The following is a 22,508-nucleotide window of genomic DNA, read 5'->3' on the forward strand; positions in this document are numbered from 1 at the left end:
ACCAGTAGATTGAAAATCATGGGCAGTTTAATTGCCCATGTGGCCAAAGCTGTCTCCACCAGCTTTACACATCTAGAGGCTGAAAATGGTTTCCCATTTTTCTTTGTAAACTAGCTCTCTCTCAGTGAGATTGGATGGAGGCGTCTGTGAACCGCAAATTTCAAGTTCTTGATGCAGATTCTCAATGGGATTTAGGTCTGGACTGTGACCGGGACATTCACACACATGGATATGCTTTGGTCTAAACCAGTGTTTCCCAAACTCCAATCTTCACGGACCCCACGGGTCATGTTTTCAGGACTTCCTTAGTATTGAGCAAGTAGTGGAAGTATCATCAAGGCATCAGGAATTGTCTCACCTGTGCAACACTATGGAAATCCTGAAAACATGAGCCGTGGGGCCCGTGAGGACTGGAGTTTGGGAAACACTGGTCTAAACCATTCCATTGTAGCTCTGGCAGTTTGTTTAGGGTTGTTGTCCGGTTGTAACGTGAACTTACGCCCCACTCTCAAGTCGTTTGCAGTCTTTAACAGGTTTTCCACCAGGATTGTCCTGTATCTAGCTCAATTCATCTCCCCATCAATTCTGGTGCTTAGTACACAGTGCTTGAAAAAGTATTCATACTCAGTGAACTATTCCACATTTTTTCACATGACACTCAAAAACTTAAATGTTAGGATTTTATGTAATACGAACATAAAGTAGCTAGTATTTGGAAAGTGCAAATGAAATGATACATATTTTTTTTTTTTAATATTTAAAAAATATAAATCTGAAACTTGTTACCCGCTTTTGTATTCAGCCCCCTGAGTCAATACCTTGTAGGACCACCTTTTGCTGCAGTTACTGCTATAAGCCTTTTGGGGTTTGTCTCTAGCAGCTTTGCACATCGTTATGCTGAAATTTTTTGCCAATTTTTCTTTGCAAACTAGCTCAGTGAGATTCCATGGAGACGTTTGTGAACAGTAATTGTCAAGTCTTACCACAGATTCTCAATGGGATTTCACGCACATGAATATTCTTTGATCTAAACCATCCATTGCAGCTCTGGCAGTATGTTTAGGGTCATTGTCCTGCTGGGTATTGAACCTACATCCCAGTCTCAAGTCTTTTGCAGCCTCTAACGTGGTTTTCCTCCAAGATTGCCCTGTATGTTGCTCCATCCATATTCCGATCAATGCTGACCAGTTTCCCTGTCTCTGCTGAAGAAAAGCATCCCCACAGCATGATGCTGCCACCACCTTGTTTGATGATGGGGATAGTTTTTTCAGGGTGATGTGCAGTGTTAGTTTTCCGCCACACATAACGTTTTTAATTTAGTTTAAAAAGTTCTACTTTGTTCTCATCCGACCTGAGCACCTTCTTCCACATGCTAGCTGTGTCTCCTAATGGCTTTTTGCAACCTGCAAATGGACCTTCTTATGGCTTGGTTTCAAAAATGGCTTTCTTCTTGCTACTCTTCCATAAAGGCTAGATTTGTAGAGTATATGACTAATAGTTGTCCTGTGGACTGATTCTCCCTCCTGGAGCGTGGTTCTCTGCAGGTCCTCCAGAGTGACTATGGGCCTCTTGGCTACTTCTCTAAGTAGTGCTCTCCTAGTTTAGGTAGACATCCTTGTCTTGGTAGGTTTGCCGTTGTGCCATACTTCTTTCATTTTTGGATGATGGATTGAACACTGCTCTGTGAGATGTTCATCGTTTTGGTTATTTTAATAACCTAAACCACTTTTACTCTTCTGCAAAACTTTATCCCTGACCTGTCTGGTGAGTTCCTTAGTTTTCATGATGCTGTTTGATCTCTAATGTTCTCAAACAAACTTCTGAGGCCTTCACAGAATAGCCGTAGTTATACTAAGCATAAATTACACACAGATGGAATGAATTTACTAATTATGTGACTTCTGGAGGCAATTGGTCAATCAGGATCTTATTTAGTGGTATCAGACTACAAGTCCTATGAGTAAGGGTGTCTGTGCACACCAGAAACGTGTTAGGCTTCGGAGTCTTTAAAACTGTTCCAATAAAGAATAGTTTTATTACCAAATTGGATTGTGCTGATGGAGTCTCTTTTTTTTATCCTGTTCAGGGGGCTGAATAAAAGTGAATGTCGCAATTTTAACAGAATACGTGACACCTGAAATATACACTTTCACATATCCCGGCCTTGTGCAAATCATATGTAATAGTAAGGAATTTTGCAGAAAATAGCAAAAAAGTAAGGGTTACGTAAGGGTCAAAATAATTAATTAGAAAACCATGTATCATTTCCATTACACTTCACAAATAGCTGCTACTTTGTGTTAGTATATCACATAAAATCCCAATAAAATACATTTAAGACTGTGTGTGTGTAATGTGGAAAAGTTCACTCGGTATGAATGCTCTACCTAGACACTAGGCGATATATTTGCCCTGCTCCGACAGCTTAGCAGAACAATGTGATCCATCATTCCTATCAAACATTTTTTTTTTCTTATAAAAGCCAAATCGATCTTTACAGAAGTGACATTTCTGCGGATTTCAATGATGGAGCAGTCACTTCCACTCTTGTATTTTTATGATTAAATTAAGATACGGAGCGGTGTACGCGAGGAAGAAATAGATTATGGTGAAGACTCTGTTCTTCCACGTTAGGACACTAAAGATGATACATGAGGTTGTCCGACCTGTAATAAATGGAAAGTGCCTCCTCATCACAGTAAAGGAGAATAAAGCTTAGGGACTATTAAATCGCAGATGTTCTGCAGAAAATATATCTGATCCCATAACCGTCAATCACTTTGAAATACAACCAATAGAAAAAGAGTTAGTCGTCATGATTGTCAAGAACTTTAGCCATTAAAAATAATACGGATGAAAAAAATAAAACTAAGACTAATAAAAAAAATCTGAAAGCTCTAAAATATATTTATTGGATCATTCAGAAGACGGAGGACTGTATATTATTTTATTTTTAAGGGTTACGAGCGCATCAGGATCAGACTGATCAACAGATCACCCAGATTCTGACAATATCATGGACCCCGATGGCCTTTTCAGAAGACAACCAGCACTTTCTGCCATGGAGAAACAATTCACAAATAAACTATAAAACCGTTGTGGTATTAGTTCCTGTTATTGGAGCCAAATTCATCCACATGGCGCACTCGATTCATGTATTGGGTGACATGTAAAAAATGGCCTTTTTCCTTGTCTTAAACTGCTTTTGGTGGCGCGAAAAGCATCAGTTTTAGCATACCCAAAAATACACCAGGGGAAAACTGGAGCGAAATTGCGCCAAATTTTGAGACTTCTTTAAAAAGACGCAATTGATGAATCAGGCGAACATTTGCAATCGCTAAACTCAGCCCATCAAGCAGAAAAAAAAATAATGAATTGGGTGCAAATTAAAAAAAAAAAGGTGCAAAACAGACAAAACTAGACAAAAACAGGCAAAAAATGCAACGATGAGTTGGGGTCATACTATCCAGCATGCAGATAAAAATAGAAATGCATGATTTATATATAGATTGTATGGGGATTTAATCTACCTTTCGGGGACTTTATTTTATTACTTAAATGCATGTAGTTGGTGCTAAAAGTAATTTTTGCCACTGGTTTTGTTCAAAATTCTCACCGTTTGGCTTTTTTTTGTACATTCAACTATAATGTGGTCTGTGGTCATCAATCAGTTGAGAGGAGCTCGGACAAAGACAGATAAAAGTTCTAAACTGTTTTGTCAGACTGTCATAATGATCTCATTCTGCAGCCAGCAATAGACGGTGTAACACAGAGGCTATGGAAGGCAAACGGTGCAAAATTTTTAATGAAACGTGATTGCAAAAAAGTGCATATTTTTACATGCACTTAGGTAAAAATAAAATATGTCCCCAAAAATGGACAACCCCTTTAAAGGGAATCTGGCAGCAGGTTTTTGCTATGTAATCTGAGAGCAGCATGATGTAGGGGCTGTAGGGATTCGCGCTCAGCAGTAGGCAGCGTTCACACACACACTGGATTAAAACCGAACAGATTAAATAGAACAGACCCCGGCTGCTCGTACATGGCTGAGCTAGTCCTAATACAGTCAAGGAAAACGTCTGCGGTCCATATCTGTGCCGGGTGCAGCCACAGATACATGCAGTTTGGTGCACATGGCCGCATGGAGACTCTCTGGTTTGTTTCTCCCCAGCTCCAACACAGTCCACACTGCTCAACTTCTCCAGCTGACTGAGACGGAAAGGTGAACACATGTCCTGGCTCTTAGTCACAGCTAGCCAGGTGCATGTAATAAAGACCTGCCACGCTAGGATTTAACCAAGTCCTATCTGGCTTTCCCACTGATTTCAGCAATGTGTCCCTTCGTAGGATGCATGATGTTGTTGTTTCAGTAAAATCTGTGTGTTACCAGCAGAAGATTAACACTACAGGACTAGTTGTCTCATTCCATGTAGTCCTTCTGCTCAGTGTAACCACACACTCCACCACCGATTGGCATTTTCTGCCTATGCACAGTGTACACAGAAAGCTGCCAATCAGGGGTGTGCATGGGGTCATACACAACTCATATTTCAGAGAACTGATAGTGATTTTATCAAAACTGCAGCAAGCAGCCCAATAATTGACACATCACTGGAATCAGGGTCTCTGCCCCTACTTTATGCAGCTCTCGGATAACATAGCAAAAACCCGCTGACAAATTTCCTTTAAGAATAATATCACTATGTCATTGACCTGCCTCCAATTTGCAGGACTTCTCTTGTGCTTCACGTATTATATGGAATTCACTGTCCCTTACAATTAGATTTGTTGCCAGTATTACCAGTTTTTATTGTGGCTAGAAATCTTAGAGAAGACTATGCGAAAGACTATGCTAAAAAAGTGTGCCCATGGCGCACCTACAACCGGACTTCTAGTCTGTCCTCAGCTCGCTTCCCTCATTACATCGCTTCAGAATTAACATCTTTGTAGGCTCCAAGATATGGTGAGGCGTTTGTGCAATTCTATTTATCTTCCCCGTGCCAACACAAGGGGCTTCTCTACTAAATTTATTTAGCACCATGTTCCTATCGTGTCACTCCTCCCATTTCGGTTAGATTGTGTTATGACCCCAGTGGACAGGGTCTCAGAGGAACGTGTAAGTCTGCGAGATTCAAAAATCCAGCTCATAGGGCTGTGGTAACTGGGTTGACCAAATAGCTACTCCTAACGCCAACACTAGAAGTAGCCGGGGATCATGCCTACGGATCGCTAGATGACTCGCGCCAGCCGGAGAATCTAACTACCCCTAGGAGAAGAAAACAAAGACCTCTCTTGCCTCCAGAGAAAGGGACCCCAAAGCAAGATACAAGCCCCCCACAAATAATAACGGTGAGGTAAGAGGAAATGACAAACACAGAAATTAACCAGGTTCAGCAAAGAGAGGCCAGCTTACTAACAGCAGAATATAGCAAGATAACTTATCTGGTCAACAAAAACCCTATAAAAATCCACGCTGGAGATTCAAGAACCCCCGAACCGTCTAACGGTCCGGGGGGAGAACACCAGCCCCCTAGAGCTTCCAGCAAAGGTCAGGATACAGATTGGAACAAGCTGGACAAAAATACCAAACAAAACAAAAGCAAAAAGCACGGAAGCAGACTTAGCTTGAAATACAGGAACCAGGATCATAGGACAAGAGCACAACAGATTAGCTCTGATTTCAACGATGCCAGGCATTGAACTGAAGGTCCAGGGAGCTTATATAGCAACGCCCCTGAACTAACGGCCCAGGTGAGGATATAGGAAAAGACAGAAGCTCCAGAGTCAAATCACTAATGACCACTAGAGGGAGCAAAAAGCAAAATCACAACAGTACCCCCCCCCTTAGTGAGGGGTCACCGAACCCTCACCACGACCACCAGGGCGATCAGGACGAGCGGCGTGAAAGGCACGAACTAAATCGGCCGCATGAACATCAGAGGCGACCACCCAGGAATTATCTTCCTGACCATAGCCCTTCCACTTGACCAGGTACTGAAGCCTCCGCCTGGAGAGACGAGAATCCAAGATCTTCTCCACCACGTACTCCAACTCGCCCTCGACCAACACCGGAGCAGGAGGCTCAGCAGAAGGAACCACAGGCACAACGTACCGCCGCAACAAGGACCTATGAAACACGTTGTGGATAGCAAACGACACAGGAAGATCCAGGCGAAAGGATACAGGATTAAGGATTTCCAATATCTTGTAAGGACCAATAAAACGAGGTTTAAATTTGGGAGAGGAAACCTTCATAGGAACAAAGCGGGAAGAAAGCCACACCAAATCCCCAACACGTAGTCGGGGACCCACACCGCGGCGGCGGTTTGCAAAGTGCTGAGCCCTCTCCTGTGACAACTTCAAGTTGTCCACCACAAGATTCCAGATCCGCTGCAACCTATCCACCACAGAATCCACCCCAGGGCAGTCAGAAGGTTCCACATGACCCGAAGAAAAACGAGGGTGGAAACCAGAGTTGCAGAAAAACGGCGAAACCAAGGTGGCGGAACTAGCCCGATTATTAAGGGCAAACTCAGCCAACGGCAAGAAGGTCACCCAATCATCCTGATCAGCAGAGACAAAACACCTCAAATAAGCCTCCAAAGTCTGATTAGTTCGCTCCGTCTGTCCATTAGTCTGAGGATGGAAAGCAGACGAAAACGACAAGTCAATGCCCATCCTACTACAAAAGGATCGCCAGAATCTGGAAACGAACTGGGATCCTCTGTCTGACACAATATTCTCAGGGATGCCGTGCAAACGAACCACGTTCTGGAAAAACACAGGAACCAGATCGGAAGAGGAAGGCAGCTTAGGCAAAGGAACCAAATGGACCATCTTGGAGAAGCGATCACATATCACCCAGATAACAGACATGCCCTGAGACACCGGAAGATCAGAAATGAAATCCATGGAGATATGTGTCCAAGGTCTCTTAGGGACAGGCAAGGGCAAGAGCAACCCGCTGGCACGAGAACAGCAAGGCTTAGCTCGAGCACAAGTCCCACAGGACTGTACAAATGACCGCACATCCCTAGACAAGGAAGGCCACCAAAAGGATCTGGCCACCAGATCTCTGGTGCCAAAAATTCCTGGGTGACCTGCCAACACCGAGGAATGAACCTCGGAAATGACTCTGCTGGTCCACTTATCAGGCACAAACAGTCTGTCAGGTGGACAAGAATCAGGCCTATCAGCCTGAAATCTCTGCAACACACGTCGCAGATCTGGAGAAATAGCTGACAAGATAATACCATCCTTAAGAATACCAACAGGTTCAGCGACTCCAGGAGCATCAGGCACAAAGCTCCTGGAAAGAGCATCGGCCTTCACATTATTTGAACCTGGTAAATACGAGACAACAAAGTCAAAACGGGAGAAAAACAATGACCAGCGGGCCTGTCTAGGATTCAGGCGTTTAGCAGACTCAAGATACATCAGATTTTTGTGATCAGTCAAGACCACCACACGATGCTTAGCACCCTCGAGCCAATGACGCCACTCCTCAAATGCCCATTTCATGGCCAACAACTCCCGATTGCCCACATCATAATTTCGCTCCGCAGGCGAAAACTTCCTAGAGAAAAAGGCGCAAGGTCTCATAACAGAGCAATCAGGGCCTCTCTGCGACAAAATGGCCCCTGCTCCAATCTCTGAAGCATCCACCTCAACCTGAAAGGGAAGCGAGACATCAGGCTGGCACAAAACAGGCGCCGAAGTAAACCGACGTTTCAACTCCTGGAAAGCCTCCACGGCAGCAGGAGCCCAATTAACCACATCGGAGCCCTTCTTGGTCATATCCGTCAAAGGTTTCACAATGCTAGAAAAGTTAGCGATAAAACGACGGTAGAAGTTAGCGAAACCCAAGAACTTCTGAAGACTCTTAACTGACGAGGGCTGAGTCCAATCAAGAATAGCTCGGACCTTGACTGGGTCCATCTCCACAGCAGAAGGGGAAAAAATGAACCCCAAAAAGGGAACCTTCTGTACACCAAAAAGACACTTTGAGCCCTTGACAAACAAAGAATTTTCACGCAAAATTTTAAAGACCATCCTGACCTGCTCCACATGCGAGTCCCAATTATCAGAAAAAAACAGAATATCATCCAGATAAACGATCAAAAATTTATCCAGATAGTTCCGGAAAATGTCATGCATAAAGGACTGAAAAACTGAAGGGGCATTAGAGAGCCCAAAAGGCATCACCAAGTACTCAAAATGACCTTCAGGCGTATTGAATGCGGTTTTCCATTCATCCCCTTGCTTAATGCGCACAAGGTTGTACGCACCACGAAGGTCTATCTTGGTAAACCACTTGGCACCTTTAATCCGGGCAAACAAGTCAGACAACAGCGGCAAAGGATACTGAAATTTGACAGTGATCTTATTTAAAAGCCGATAGTCAATACAAGGCCTCAAAGATCCGTCCTTTTTAGCCACAAAAAAGAATCCCGCACCAAGAGGGGAAGAAGACGGACGGATGTGTCCTTTCTCCAGAGACTCCTTGATATATGAACGCATAGCGGTATGTTCAGGTATCGACAGATTAAACAGTCTTCCCTTAGGAAATTTACTGCCTGGAATCAAATCTATTGCACAGTCACATTCCCTATGAGGAGGCAATGCACTGGACCTGGACTCGCTAAAGACATCCTGATAGTCAGACAAATACTCCGGAACTTCCGAAGGCGTAGAAGAAGCAATAGACACAGGCAGGGAATCCTCATGAATACCACGACAGCCCCAACTAGACACTGACATAGCCTTCCAGTCAAGGACTGGATTATGGGTCTGTAACCATGGCAGCCCTAAAACAACCAAATCATGCATTTTATGTAGAACGAGAAAACGTATCACCTCGCGGTGTTCAGGAGTCATGCACATGGTAACCTGTGTCCAATACTGCGGTTTATTTTCTGCTAATGGCGTAGCATCAATACCCCTAAGAGGGATAGGATTTTCTAATGGTTCAAGAATAAAACCACAGCGCTTAGCAAATGAGAGATCCATAAGACTCAGGGCAGCACCTGAATCTACAAACGCCATGACAGGATAAGATGACAGTGAGCAAATCAAAGTTACAGACAGAATAAACTTAGGATGCAAATTACCAACGGTGACAGGACTAACAACCTTAGATATACGTTTAGAGCATGCTGAGATAACATGTGTAGAATCACCACAGTAGTAGCACAAGCCATTCCGGCGTCTATGAATTTTCCTCTCATTTCTAGTCAGGATTCTATCACATTGCATCAAATCAGGTGTCCGTTCAGACAACACCATGAGGGAATTTGCGGTTTTTCTATCACATTGCATCACATCAGGTGTCTGTTCAGACAACAACATGAGGGAATTTGCGGTTTTGCGCTCCCGCAACCGCCGGTCAATTTGAATAGCCAGGGACATGGTATCATTCAGACCTGTGGGAATGGGAAAACCCACCATAACATTCTTAATGGCCTCAGAAAGGCCATTTCTAAAATTAGCGGCCAGTGCACACTCGTTCCAATGTGTCAGCACGGACCATTTCCGAAATTTTTGGCAATACACCTCAGCCTCGTCCTGGCCCTGAGACATAGCCAGCAAGGCTTTCTCTGCCTGAATCTCAAGATTGGGTTCCTCATAAAGTAAACCGAGCGCCAGAAAAAACGCATCAATATCAGCCAATGCCGGATCTCCTGGCGCCAACGAAAAAGCCCAATCTTGAGGGTCACCCCGTAAGAATGAAATAACAATTTTTACTTGTTGAGCAGAGTCTCCAGACGAACAAGGTTTCAGGGACAAAAACAATTTACAATTATTCCTGAAATTCCTAAACTTAAATCGGTCTCCTGAAAACAGTTCAGGAATCGGAATCTTGGGTTCAGACCTAGGATTTCTGGTAACATAATCTTGTATACCCTGCACACGAGCGGCAAGCTGGTCCACACTTGTAATCAAGGTCTGGACATTCATGTCTGCAGCAAGCTTAAGCCACTCTGAGGTAAAGGGGAAAAGAAAAAAAAAAAAAAAAATGAGAGAGGGAAAAAAAAAACCTCAAAATTTTCTTTCTTATAATCCGACTTCTGCAATGCATTAAACATTTAATCAAGGCCTGGCATACTGTTATGACCCCAGTGGACAGGGTCTCAGAGGAACGTGTAAGTCTGCGAGATTCAAAAATCCAGCTCATAGGGCTGTGGTAACTTGGTTGACCAAATAGCTACTCCTAACGCCAACACTAGAAGTAGCCGGGGATCATGCCTACGGATCGCTAGATGACTCGCGCCAGCCGGAGAATCTAACTACCCCTAGGAGAAGAAAACAAAGACCTCTCTTGCCTCCAGAGAAAGGGACCCCAAAGCAAGATACAAGCCCCCCACAAATAATAACGGTGAGGTAAGAGGAAATGACAAACACAGAAATGAACCAGGTTCAGCAAAGAGAGGCCAGCTTACTAATAGCAGAATATAGCAAGATAACTTATCTGGTCAACAAAAACCCTATAAAAATCCACGCTGGAGATTCAAGAACCCCCGAACCGTCTAACGGTCCGGGGGGAGAACACCAGCCCCCTAGAGCTTCCAGCAAAGGTCAGGATACAGATTGGAACAAGCTGGACAAAAATACCAAACAAAACAAAAGCAAAAAGCACGGAAGCAGACTTAGCTTGAAATACAGGAACCAGGATCATAGGACAAGAGCACAACAGATTAGCTCTGATTTCAACGATGCCAGGCATTGAACTGAAGGTCCAGGGAGCTTATATAGCAACGCCCCTGAACTAACGGCCCAGGTGAGGATATAGGAAAAGACAGAAGCTCCAGAGTCAAATCACTAATGACCACTAGAGGGAGCAAAAAGCAAAATCACAACAGATTGTTAGCTCTTAAACGGTAACGTTCATTTTAATTCTTATTTTCTAGATCAATATACAAATGGAAATGAGCAACATTATAAAATATCTGAGAAATCGGCTTCCTTCTCCTGGAAGGAGTTTTCACTCTCAATTCATTGGTAAAATTCTAGATTCTAGACAGGTTTTCTCATTACAGAGATAGGAGATGACAGTTGGTGCTTTTAAAATTCTATGGAGAGAAAAGGGGGAGGAGCTGGAATTTTGAGAATAAAAGACGAGTCCTGGAGGAGAAAGAAACAGAATTCACTGATCGGATATATTGCAAAGTTTCTAATTTTCTGTTTACTATTAATTTATGAAAAATTACAAAGACGATTACTTTTTAAGAGCAGGGATCTCTTTCCTTTTGTTTCATTGTTTGTTCATTTGTCCAGAATACTTGCCATTTTACTTCTTTATTACCTCCCACATTGTAAAGTGATGTGGAATATATTAGCGTTTGAAGAATTATTATTATTATTATTGATTGGCCCAATGTTCCCAATCTGAAGATGTATTTTTTTTTTTTACTTAAAAAAATATTACAGAAAGGAATCTGTCTATTTTTGATTTTTTTCTCTATTTTTTTTTTTATATCATTCATAAGTCCATGGTGAAATGTAACCCTTGTCTTTCATTGGAATCTAGTTTGGGTTTATTTCTAGTGATGAGTGAACGTGCTCGAATAAGATGTTATCAGAGCATGCTTGGGTGTTATCCGAGTATCTTGGGTGTTATGCGAGTATCTTGGGTGTTATCCGAGTATCTAGGGCGTGCTCGAGTAATATGTTATCAGAGCATGCTTGGGTGTTATCCGAGTATCTTGGGCATGCTCGAATAACATGTTATCAGAGCATGCTTGGGTGTTATCCGAGTATCTTGCGCGTGCTCGAGTAATATGTTATCAGAGCATGCTTGGGTGTTATCCGAGTATCTTGGGCATGCTCGAGTAATAAGTTATCAGAGCATGCTTTGGTGTTATTCGAGTATCTTGGGCGTGCTCGATAATATATTCGATTTGCGGCTGTTAGACAGCTGCAACACATGTGGACATTGCCTGTTTGATAGGTAATCCCCTGCATGTGTATTGGCTGTCTAACAGCCGCGAATTGAACATATTACTCGAGCATGCCCAAGATACTCGGATAACACCCAAGCATGCTCTGATAACATACTACTCAAGCACGCCCAAGATACTCGGATAACACCCAAGCATGCTCTGATAACATATTACTCGAGCATGCCCAAGATACTCGGATAACACCCAAGCATGCTCTGATAACATATTCCTTGAGCACGCCCAAGATACTCGGATAACACCCAAGCATGCTCTGATAACATATTACTCGAGCACGCCCAAGATACTCGGATAACACCCAAGCATGCTCTGATAACATATTACTCGAGCACGCCCAAGATACTCGGATAACACCCAAGCATGCTCTGATAACATATTACTCGAGCACGCCCAAGATACTCGGATAACACCCAAGCATGCTCTGATAACACGTTATCTGAGCACGTTCGGTCATTACCATTTATTTCTCTAGAATGTTTTACTTGTCCGCTTCCAATTTTTTGAGACTAGAAGTTGTTGTTTCTTGGGTGGTGATGTAAATCTAGTGAAATCCAAGCAAATCCATTCTCTAGTTTTGGCCCTGATATCCCATCCTGATACAACTCACTGGAGAGAGGAGGACGTTCAGAACTTTACAATTGAACCTGGACCACTGTGATGAGAACTGATGGATGAGAGAATCCAAATGATGGGTTCTTAATTAGGCTTAGGCTTCTAATAAAGTATTAACCGCCATATTTGTATTCTCAGCAATCAAGGAAACAAAGGAGGCTTTGGAAAACATCAGCGTTTCTATGGAAGTCCTTCAAGAGGCAATGGACCGACTTCACGAAAACCTTACAGATGCCAAGATACAACTAAACACGACGTTGAGCGACCCAGCGTGCTTCACCAACGTGGCGCTGATTCCCTGCAACAAGATCAAGAGCTCCCTCTCCCAGCTACGGGTCAATGCCAACTTCAGTTTGGTAGGTTAAATGAAGAACCAATAAATCAACGCCCAAAGCTAAAATCTGGCCATCCTTCTAAATAATATGCTCTTGTATGGATCCTCACTCAGTAACTGATGCTATCTTGAATCACTTTCCGTAGTTACCAGACCTAAACCACCATCTTGGCAAATTAAACAACGTTCTCAAGACGGATCTCAGTAACTTGGTACAGAAGGTGAGAAGCTGAAGGCTTGGGACAAGGATATTCCAGTAGTTTTCAGCAGATTTTAATAAAGCATTAGTCACAACTCCATCATTAAATAAAATAGTTGTTAGTAGAGATGAGCGAATATTTTTAAACTCAAATTTGCTAGCTGCTCTAAATTTTTGCCTAAAATTTGATTTACGGCAAATTGAAAGTACTGCAACTCTATGGGTAAATGGATGATAACCAACAGCCTGCTCTTCACACATCAATCTTCTTCCATGCTGTGCTGTGACACACACTTGGTAAAGTGTCTTCAATTAATGGTTTACTCTTCCTATGTCTATGGCCAGTGGTGTAAGCAAAGTGTGATGCGCCCTGGTGCAAAATATGGACCTGGGACCCCACCTGCATGTTGGGCCCTGGTAGCATTCTACACCCTATAAACGCATATGTGATAGCCTACCATGTAATAAGCCCCCCATTAGGGTCCCCTTTCAGTAATGTTCCCTATTTTGAGCCTCTTCCTGGTATAAATCCTCCATCCTAGGCCTCTTCGTAGTATAATGTACCTCATCCAAGGCCCATTTTAGTAATAAAGGCCCCATCCCAAGTCCTTTTCAGTAATAATGCCCCCCATCCTGAGTCCCTTCCTGATATTTTGTCCTCCATCCTAGGCCCCTTTCTGGTATAATGTCCCTTCATCCTGGGACGTTTCGTGATATAATGTCCTCCTTACTGGACCCCTTCCAGTGATATTCTGGGCCCTTTAGAGTAATAATGTCCCCCATCCTGAACCCCTTGCTGGTGTAGTATCATCCATCCTGGTATAATGTCCCCTATTCTGCCACTCTTCTAAAAAAAAAATTCTTCTTACTTTTCCTTACTCACCTGATGTGAGGCGTCCTCTTCTGTAGTTGAAGCAAAATAGCTGCTGATGTTGGCGGACACCCTTCTTACACGCTCCCGATCGTGGTTGAACAATCTGCAATCATGACGCTACACCCCTATCTATGGCTAATCTGTGAGCTGTGACGTCCTCTCAATATCCAGATTCCCCCCAACATGGTTGCTGCATTTCCTGCTTCTGCTTTTATACTGGCTATGACAGTCCCTGCTAGCAGACTGTGCTATACCATGTGATGCGATAGCTGCTAGATATAAAGGGGAAACCCACCCAGGAGCACCTGAGTTCATGTGATTCTTTTTTTTCAATATGTAGAATGGCAGCGCGCATTTCAGGCAATTTGCTCAAAGTGAATTGCAAATTGTTCAAATTCACCAGCAAATTCCCACAAACATGAAGCAAATTTGATTTACATTGATTTAATTCGCTCATCTCTAGTTGTTGGTCATTTCTTCCTTAATTTAAAGATTAAATACACCTGTTTTATTTGAGTCCGTCTGCGTTTTGCAGTATAATGGTCCTTTTCTTAAAAAAAATAAATAAAAAATTCAATAGGATAAAAGAGGGCAGGAAGGGGGTGCTGATACTGTGTGTCTACCACCTCCATTGATGTTTGTTAAAATTTGTAATTTTGATCGAAGAATTATTTATCTTTTACCACTTAAGAAAGATATACACTTTGCAAAATATATTTCTGCTACAAAGGTTACACTTAACATTGGGTTTCATGTGGTGTTTTGCTGATGGGACCTCCTGCAATGACCTGGCTGCGAGTGTTAAGTTTGCCTGCAGCGCCGCCACAGGTGAAATATTGCATTACACGATACCTATTTCACAATTATGAATCACAAAATTGCCAACTTTAATTTAAAAGTGTTGTCCAAAATTAGAAAAGTACGACTGCTTTTTTTTTTTTACCAACACTGCAACACACCTGTCCAAGGCTTAGTTCCGATATTGCAGCACGGCTCCACTCAAGTAAACAAGGGTAATCTACGTTACCATATGCAACCCCTTTTGCATTTTTTTAAGTTTTTTTTTTTAATTAACCTGTCTCTACTTTTTTCCCTAAGGGTTATGCTGCTTTCAATAACACTCCAAAAATGGTACAAAACCAAACTAAAAATATAGAGGAAGGTGAGTGACTGTCTTCTACCTTGGCGCTAACATTCCGTCTTCTGTCATTTTATACTGATATTCCAATAGATCTCCTCCAGCATTAGGACCCTGTTAGACGGTTTCCTTCATGGTACATAGCCTTCAGTCATTTACTGATCACTCCTCGTATTGTTATAAGATAAGATGTTTTGCACAGGGCCAAGTATGGAGCCATACAGCTAATATCTGCTTGTAGGGCAAACGCTGATTAACGTTCACATTTGCGTTGTGCGCCGCAGCGTCGGCGCCGCAGCGCACAACGCAAACAAAAACGCAGCAAAACGCATGCACAACGCTGCGTTTTGCGCCGCATGCGTCCTTTTTTTAATTGATTTTGGACGCAGCAAAAATGCAACTTGCGTCCTCTGCGCCTGGACGCGGGCAAAACGCAAGTGCGACGCATGTCCATGCGCCCCCATGTTAAATATAGGGGCGCATGACGCATGCGGCGACGCTGCGGCGCAGACCGCAAATGTGAACGTAGCCTAAGTCCTTACTTTTCTTGTAGCAATCCATTTTTGAGAAATCCAGCGTTGATATTTTATGCTAATGAATTGCAAGTGCACAGCGCACTTGCATCTCTCCCAATTCCCGCCTCCACCTGCCTCTCACTCTTTTCCCAGTAACCTACTTCTCCTGACTGAGAACTCTCTCAAGCGCCGAAGCGGTGAGTGCGCAGTAAAGACATCATGATGTCACCAAACAAGCGCATCGATCTGCGCAGGCACTTGAGAAAGATCTCAGTCAGGGGAGGCAGCTCATTGACACAGGAGTGACCTGTCAGTCAGAGACAGGGGGCGGGCGGCGGAGAATAGGGAGAGAGGCAGCAGTGCAATGTCCCGCCTCACTGCACTTGCGACACAATTTAATCAATGGATTTCTCTAAAACAACATATCGGATTTCTACAAGAAAGGTGCCTTTAGATAAAATACTAAAATACCAGTTCCATTAAAGTGTTTCAAGCTTCTGTCCTCTCGATTATTAAAAATAAATTATTTGGCTTATAGATAAATTAACAACATTTCTTTTTTTAGAATGAAATGTACAATTACACAGTACATAATCTAATATGGCATTATGGTAACATTATGGCTTTCAGAGGCTAAAATCTCCCCCTGGTCCCTACTCCAGGGTGTCTTGTAGGTTCCCAATAAATGTAGTTATAATGTTTCCCTACTGCACCTCTGGAGTTTGACCCCCAGATGGAGGTGAGACATGTGAAAGCCTAGCTCAGTAGTGCCCCCTTCCTTACTTCCTGGCGCAGTATGACCTCCATTATAGATGGTCAAAGGTATAGTAGGCTTCCGTATGTCACCGTGCAGTATAGTCGCCTCAAAGAACATCACAATTGTCATTTCTTGGTTCACCCTTTGGAGACATTAATAATATTGTCCTCTACAACTGGGAGTGGTTCCAGAAAGAGTCCATAGAGGCACAATCACAAATGTTCATGACTCCCTGTGGGTATGGCCTATGTGTCCTCTCCATTGCCCACATGGTCTCTACATGGCAGCCACTGAAATTATGATTTCCCTGCTGCTGCCTTGCTCTGAGGAACCTGGATACCAGATCATGGTGGCCATTTTGGTTACTGCATATGTTTTTTTTTTGTTGTTGTTTTGTTTTTAAGAAAAATATATAATTAAGAAATGGTAGAATAGATAAAAAAATTATATCTGCACATAATTGCCAGCATATCTGGAGACATTTAAGTCTGGCCTCCAATTCCACCATTCTTGGAAACTTTTCCAGCCCACCCAGGAATGCCCACTTTTAGGTGGGGATTGCAATAACCTTTCCCAACAAGGAAACATTGACAAGTACGCTTGTATTATATTCCAGAGCTGCATTCATAATTCTGCTACTTTTCAGGAAGCATAAGATCAGACAAAACCCCTAGCAGCTCAGCTTACAATGGGATCGGTAGTGTTACTGCACTTTCCAAAATGCTAATCTCCTGAGCAGACACTGGGAGATTTCAGCTCTGAAGCCTACAGAATTGGAATGTAATCTACAGCATAATGTAGGATCATTTTATGAATATCAGAATACATGGCCTTTAAATTTCTCCCTGCTCTCTTAGATACAGATAATTTATTTTATTATTTTAAAGTTCTGAGCAAAATCCTATCAATCATTTGTAAAAATACATTTGACTTCTTTAAATCAAATGAAGCAAGGAGTTTTACAGCAGATCTACCCAAACGTTAGAAAACGATTACTTCCAACTATAGAATTAAAGCCGATCTGTTATCCTATTTCAAAATACAAACTGTACAAACCTATCAAATAGATTTTAGACCTGATGTGGTGGGTGTGCTTACTTACACAATCCATCTCAGAATGACTGTATAATCCTTACTGAAAGTTTCCCGCCAACCTAGCCTGATGAACCGGTCCTCAGTGTCCCTCCTCCCTGTTGTTGCTGAGATCTCACACTGCTGGGTACAAGCTGCAGCTGTCAGTCAGGTTCAATGGAGGCCGAATACTCTTGGACTTGTGATCTAGTTTATTCTATAGTTTGGCTCCTAAATGTTCATATGAATATCATAGTTATACAGTCATTCTGACATGGATTTTCAAAGTAAACACATCAGTCTCATCAATCCTAAGAGATTAATTTAATAATGCATGCAGTTTAAATTGTGTCGTATGGTGACAGATCCTCTTTAAAGGGAATCTGTCAGCAGGTTTTTGCTATGCTGAGAGCAGCGAGATGTAAAGGCTGAGTGCCTGATCCCAGCAATGTGTCACTTACTAGGCTGTGTGTTGTGGTTTAAATAAAATCAGTGTTTTATCAGCAGGGGATTATCACTACAGGACTAGGTGTGCCGTGATTCCTAGTCCAACCAAACCCCCATCACTGATTGGCTGCTTTCTGTCAGTGACGTGGGCGGGGTTGTACACAGCTCAGCATTCTGAGCTCTGCTAGCTACATCTGCAGCAAATAAAACAGTGATTGTATGAAAATGACAACATGCAGACCAGAAAGTAACACATCACTGGAATCAGGGTCTCTGCCCCTGCGTCATTTTGTTCTCAGATTACATAAGAAAACCTGCTGACCGATTCCCTTTAAATCATACATACCGCCTTTAAAACTCATTCAAATATTATCATCCAGCTTTCCTAGACTTTTAATGGCCTACCTGCCCAGTTATAAAAATAAATGTTCATTCAAGTATGGGCAACGCAAAGGTAAGAGTCTCATCAGGTCCTGGTGCATGAGGAGGTCCAATCAACCACAAACACATAAGAAAATTGGAAGATTTCACCTTTAAAGTCCTCACAAGGCCACGTTCACACGCAGCGCTTTATCTGCAGCCAATAGTTGCTCTCTTGGCAGTAAAAATGCTTTTATGCTGTTTTCGCAGCTATTTTGCAACGATTCTTGGGAGTAGATTGCATGTACGCTTTGTCTACAGTATATGTGAAAAAAGTTAGTGTTCACCAAAACGCCATGAAAATGCTGCAAAAATTCTCGCTGCCGGGTTTTTTTTGCAGCGTTTATTCACTTTCTCATTGCTTTACGTTGGTGAAAAATAACGTTGCAAAAATGCTGAATAGTTGACACGCTGCCGATTTCAGAAACGCCGCAGTTTTCAAACTCGGGCAGGAAATAAAAAAGTGTGGGCCTGAGATTTCTGAAACCTCATAGCAGCTTGTGCTGATGCTGCAGAAAGCAGCTTTTAATGTGCAAAAATGCAACGTAGCCAAAGTGTGAGCGCAGCTCTGGAGGGCACTGTAACCCACATGTACATGTCGGATCAGTAAAGGAGAAGTAGGACTGGTAACAGGTAGCATTTTAGAGAAAGTAGACTGTATGTAGTTTTTCAAGGATTGTTTTGAAAATCATGTGAAAATCTCCTATTTCCCTTCATTTTACATTATATATTTTTTACTCTTTCTGTTTGGTTGCTTTGTGACTAATAACGTGTTTTGTTTCCTATTATTAACAAAATCTTTTTGGACCTGTTTTTGGAAATGTTACTCAGCCATTCCCTGTAAGTTGTTCCTGGATAATGTGTCCGCACAGGAGACTGTGTCCCTTCTATGCCAAGCGGAAAGTCAGAGCTTTCTTTAATCACAATTGCTGCCCGAGTATATTACTACTACTGCCACTATTATCATTACTATGACTTCCACCACCACCACTACTGCTACCAGTATTATTATTGCTTCAATGACCAACATTTCTATTATTGTATCACTACTATGACTTCCACCACCACCACTACTACTATTACAATCAGCAATATTATCGCTAGTATGAACATGATCACTACTACTATTAATGCTACCATTTCTATTATCACTAGTCTGCCTACCACCATCACTACAACTCTTACTACCACTAGAACATACTGAAACCACAGTTAGTTAGACCCCCAGAAAGAAGCACACGCGAAACGCGCGTTGGGGCTGGAAGGTTCAGCGTGCCATTTGGCCGAGCACTTTGGAAGTGATATGTACAGGGCTTTGGGGTGTTTTGCAATTTACTCGCTTGGTGATTATAGCAATAATGTGAAGTATGGAGTGCGTGGGATCTGATAGATCCATGGTTTAGGGTCTTGGTTAAGTCCTACCATTGCATTCAGAGGCTTGCATCAAATCAGATGTATCCTTCAACACCCTGATATATGCTTTTTCTAACTCCTGCTTTAAAATATTACGCGTCCTGCTCTAGCTGACCTTATCCATATTTGTTGGCTGGATTTGAGGCACCTTATTAAACGTTTATGTTTGTATATGTATTTTAATTATTTGTAATAAAGATATTTAGTTTTAATAATTTTTTGTGACACTTCTTTGAACAAAGTCTACCTAACTGTGGTTTCAGTATGTTCTAGTGTTATGTGAAGTGTTAAGCGCTGCGGAATATGTTGGCGCTATATAAATAAAAATTATTATTATTATTATAAGTGTTGCCCATTCCTTGAGGGATTATGGGCTTGGGTGTTATGCTCACTACTCTTACTACCAGTATTATTGTTATTGCTACTATGACTGCCACGACCATCACCACTATTACCATTTCTATTATTATAGCCCTACTATAACTTCCACTACCACCAACACCACGACTACTACTGCTACCAGTATTATTATTGCTATTATGACCACCATCACTACTACTTCTACCATTTCTATTATCACTACTATCACTACCACCACTACAACTTCTACTCTCACTACCAGCATTATTATTGCTATGACTAACCATCAGGGGCGGACTGGGCCGGGTGGCAGGAATGCATCTGCCGCCCGGGCCGGTGCCGTCCACCATCACCACTACTACCCTTTCTATTATTATATCACTAGTATGACTTATACTACTGCCACTACTGCTACTATTACTACCAGTAGTATTATCGCTAGTATGATCACCACCACCACTACTACTCTTGATGCAGGAGTTGTATATTAAGAGCTGAAACCAGATTTACATCTGATATTACACACGTCTTCAATGCAAAATACCATAATAAAATAATTTGCTGCCACCTTATAGATGTGTCTGATTACTGCACATTTGTCACACTGTGAAGTTTTATGACAAGGAAAAAGTTTTTAATTTGATTTGTAAATTATTACTACAGGTTTTTATCTAATATTGATATTATCCATGGAAAGAAGTAATTATCCCGTTAATGATAATAGTAGGCTGAAACTCCAATAATAGCAATGAATGCAACTAGAAATAATCACAACCTAATACTGCTGGCACAATTTAGGAGCGCCTGCAGACGAGCATGTGAAAATCATCCTAGTTTCATCCAGAAAACTTAGATGATTTTTTTAATTTTATTTTCATGAGATTTTCATCCTTGCACCATCGGTGTGTCTTATGCAGTTCCCTAGGTGGGATCTGAATTTTTTTTTTTCTCGCACCCATAAATTTGAATGGGTGAATCTCTTATATTATTGAGATGAAAGTAGTGCATGCTGCAATTTTTTTTCTCATCGATAGTTGAACTAAGGAAAAAGTAATCAATCTGAACAGCACTTTTGAATAACATGCGTGTCACGGGCATACTGTGACAGAGAAGGGCCAGAAGATCGCAGCGTCTGGTCACGCGAAATCCTGCACTGATTAGAACTGCTTTGTCACCCTATTAAACAGTGCAGGTTTTTCATTTGCTCTGATTGCAAGGGTTAATCAGTTCAATTGATCTCCTGGAGCTCTCCATTCTGAACTGTCTCAGCTGTTCTGTGTTGGCCACTCCCCTCTAGTATATTTGTTCGCCACTGGCACTTGGGAGTTGCCAGTGATAGTTCCACTTCCCGGTTAGGTGCTGGAGGAGTAATTCAGTGTTTGGAATAGGCAGTTGGAGAGTTGTTCTGGAGGTTGCTGCGTGGAGTTGGTGTGTGTGTTTATCCTCATCCACTCCTATTTGGTTTCTCCTTCCTATCCCTCCCCTGTGTTCCACTCTATTGTTTTGTGAGACTTTTTGTATGATTGTAATTTTCTTTCATCACTGTCTGGCTTCCTTTGTCTGTCGGTCTGGTTAGTTTTATCCTATACACTTCAGCCTCACACCTCCCTGGGTGGGGGAGGGATCAGATATGGTTAAAGAAAAGAGCATAGCAAGGTACTTGACCCCAGCATCTCCACCTTTCAGGGGACATGGATAGACTAGGGCGGCTTCGAGTTCGAGGTGTCAAGTAGGTGCCCACAGTCCCTAGTCACTACGAGACAAGGGGTCAGTGTACAGCATTGTCCGTGTGCTATCAGACTAAAAATCAGATGGCAAGCAGTTAGTGTGGTAGACGTACAGGGTGGAAAAATCGGGTCAGGGAACGAAAAGAGGTCTAAGAAAAGGAAGGCAGCTCCTGTTTCTTTACTTGCAAGCTAAACTGACAAATTGATGATGCAATGGTGGCAGTCTTGAAATAGCAGCAAGAAATCGAGCATGCAGCTTGCCATGCTCGCTAGCACAACCGAGGGTCTTGTTGGTTAACTTTCTGCACTCCACTGTGAAAATTGGTCTACATGGCCGATGTCGTCATCATCATCTTGATCAGTTTCAATCTGACTATAAATCTCTAAATCTGCCGGTGCCAGATATACAGTAACTCAATTGTCCTCCTCCATATCCAATATCCATCTGCTGCTGCTCCTCCTCCCCTCTCCACTCCAGCCTGCTGCATGTAACATTGACATTGCCTGCACATAGGAATTGCCACGACCAGAGCTTTCAGGCGCTATTCAGCCTCTTCCACCAACAGCACATGGGGCATCACCTGCTGCCGAGGTGACAGCAGCAGAAGATCTTACCACAGAAGGTTTTTTAGCTGTATATCGCTGTTGCTGTGTTTCGCCGAGGAAAACGCCCTCTTCCTCTGG

General features: G+C 42.5%; 1 protein-coding gene across 17 annotated transcripts in view; it reads left to right on the plus strand.

The window, feature by feature from the left end:
• PROM1 (prominin 1) overlaps nucleotides 1-22,508 on the plus strand; it is a 264,828-nt gene that overhangs the window by 135,233 nt on the left and 107,087 nt on the right. For all 17 annotated transcript variants that reach the window (XR_013220084.1, XR_013220088.1, XR_013220081.1 and 14 more), the window contains exons 9-11: nucleotides 12,708-12,925; nucleotides 13,050-13,124; nucleotides 15,075-15,138. Coding sequence is in view for 6 of the 17 variants with exons in the window: in XM_077280016.1 (XP_077136131.1) it covers nucleotides 12,708-12,925; nucleotides 13,050-13,124; nucleotides 15,075-15,138 (357 nt within the window). In the remaining 11 variants the exon portion in view is untranslated. The remainder of the gene's footprint in view (nucleotides 1-12,707; nucleotides 12,926-13,049; nucleotides 13,125-15,074; nucleotides 15,139-22,508) is intronic.

The sequence above is a fragment of the Ranitomeya variabilis genome, chromosome 1 (genome assembly GCF_051348905.1).
Source record: "Ranitomeya variabilis isolate aRanVar5 chromosome 1, aRanVar5.hap1, whole genome shotgun sequence".
Lineage (NCBI taxonomy): Eukaryota > Metazoa > Chordata > Amphibia > Anura > Dendrobatidae > Ranitomeya > Ranitomeya variabilis.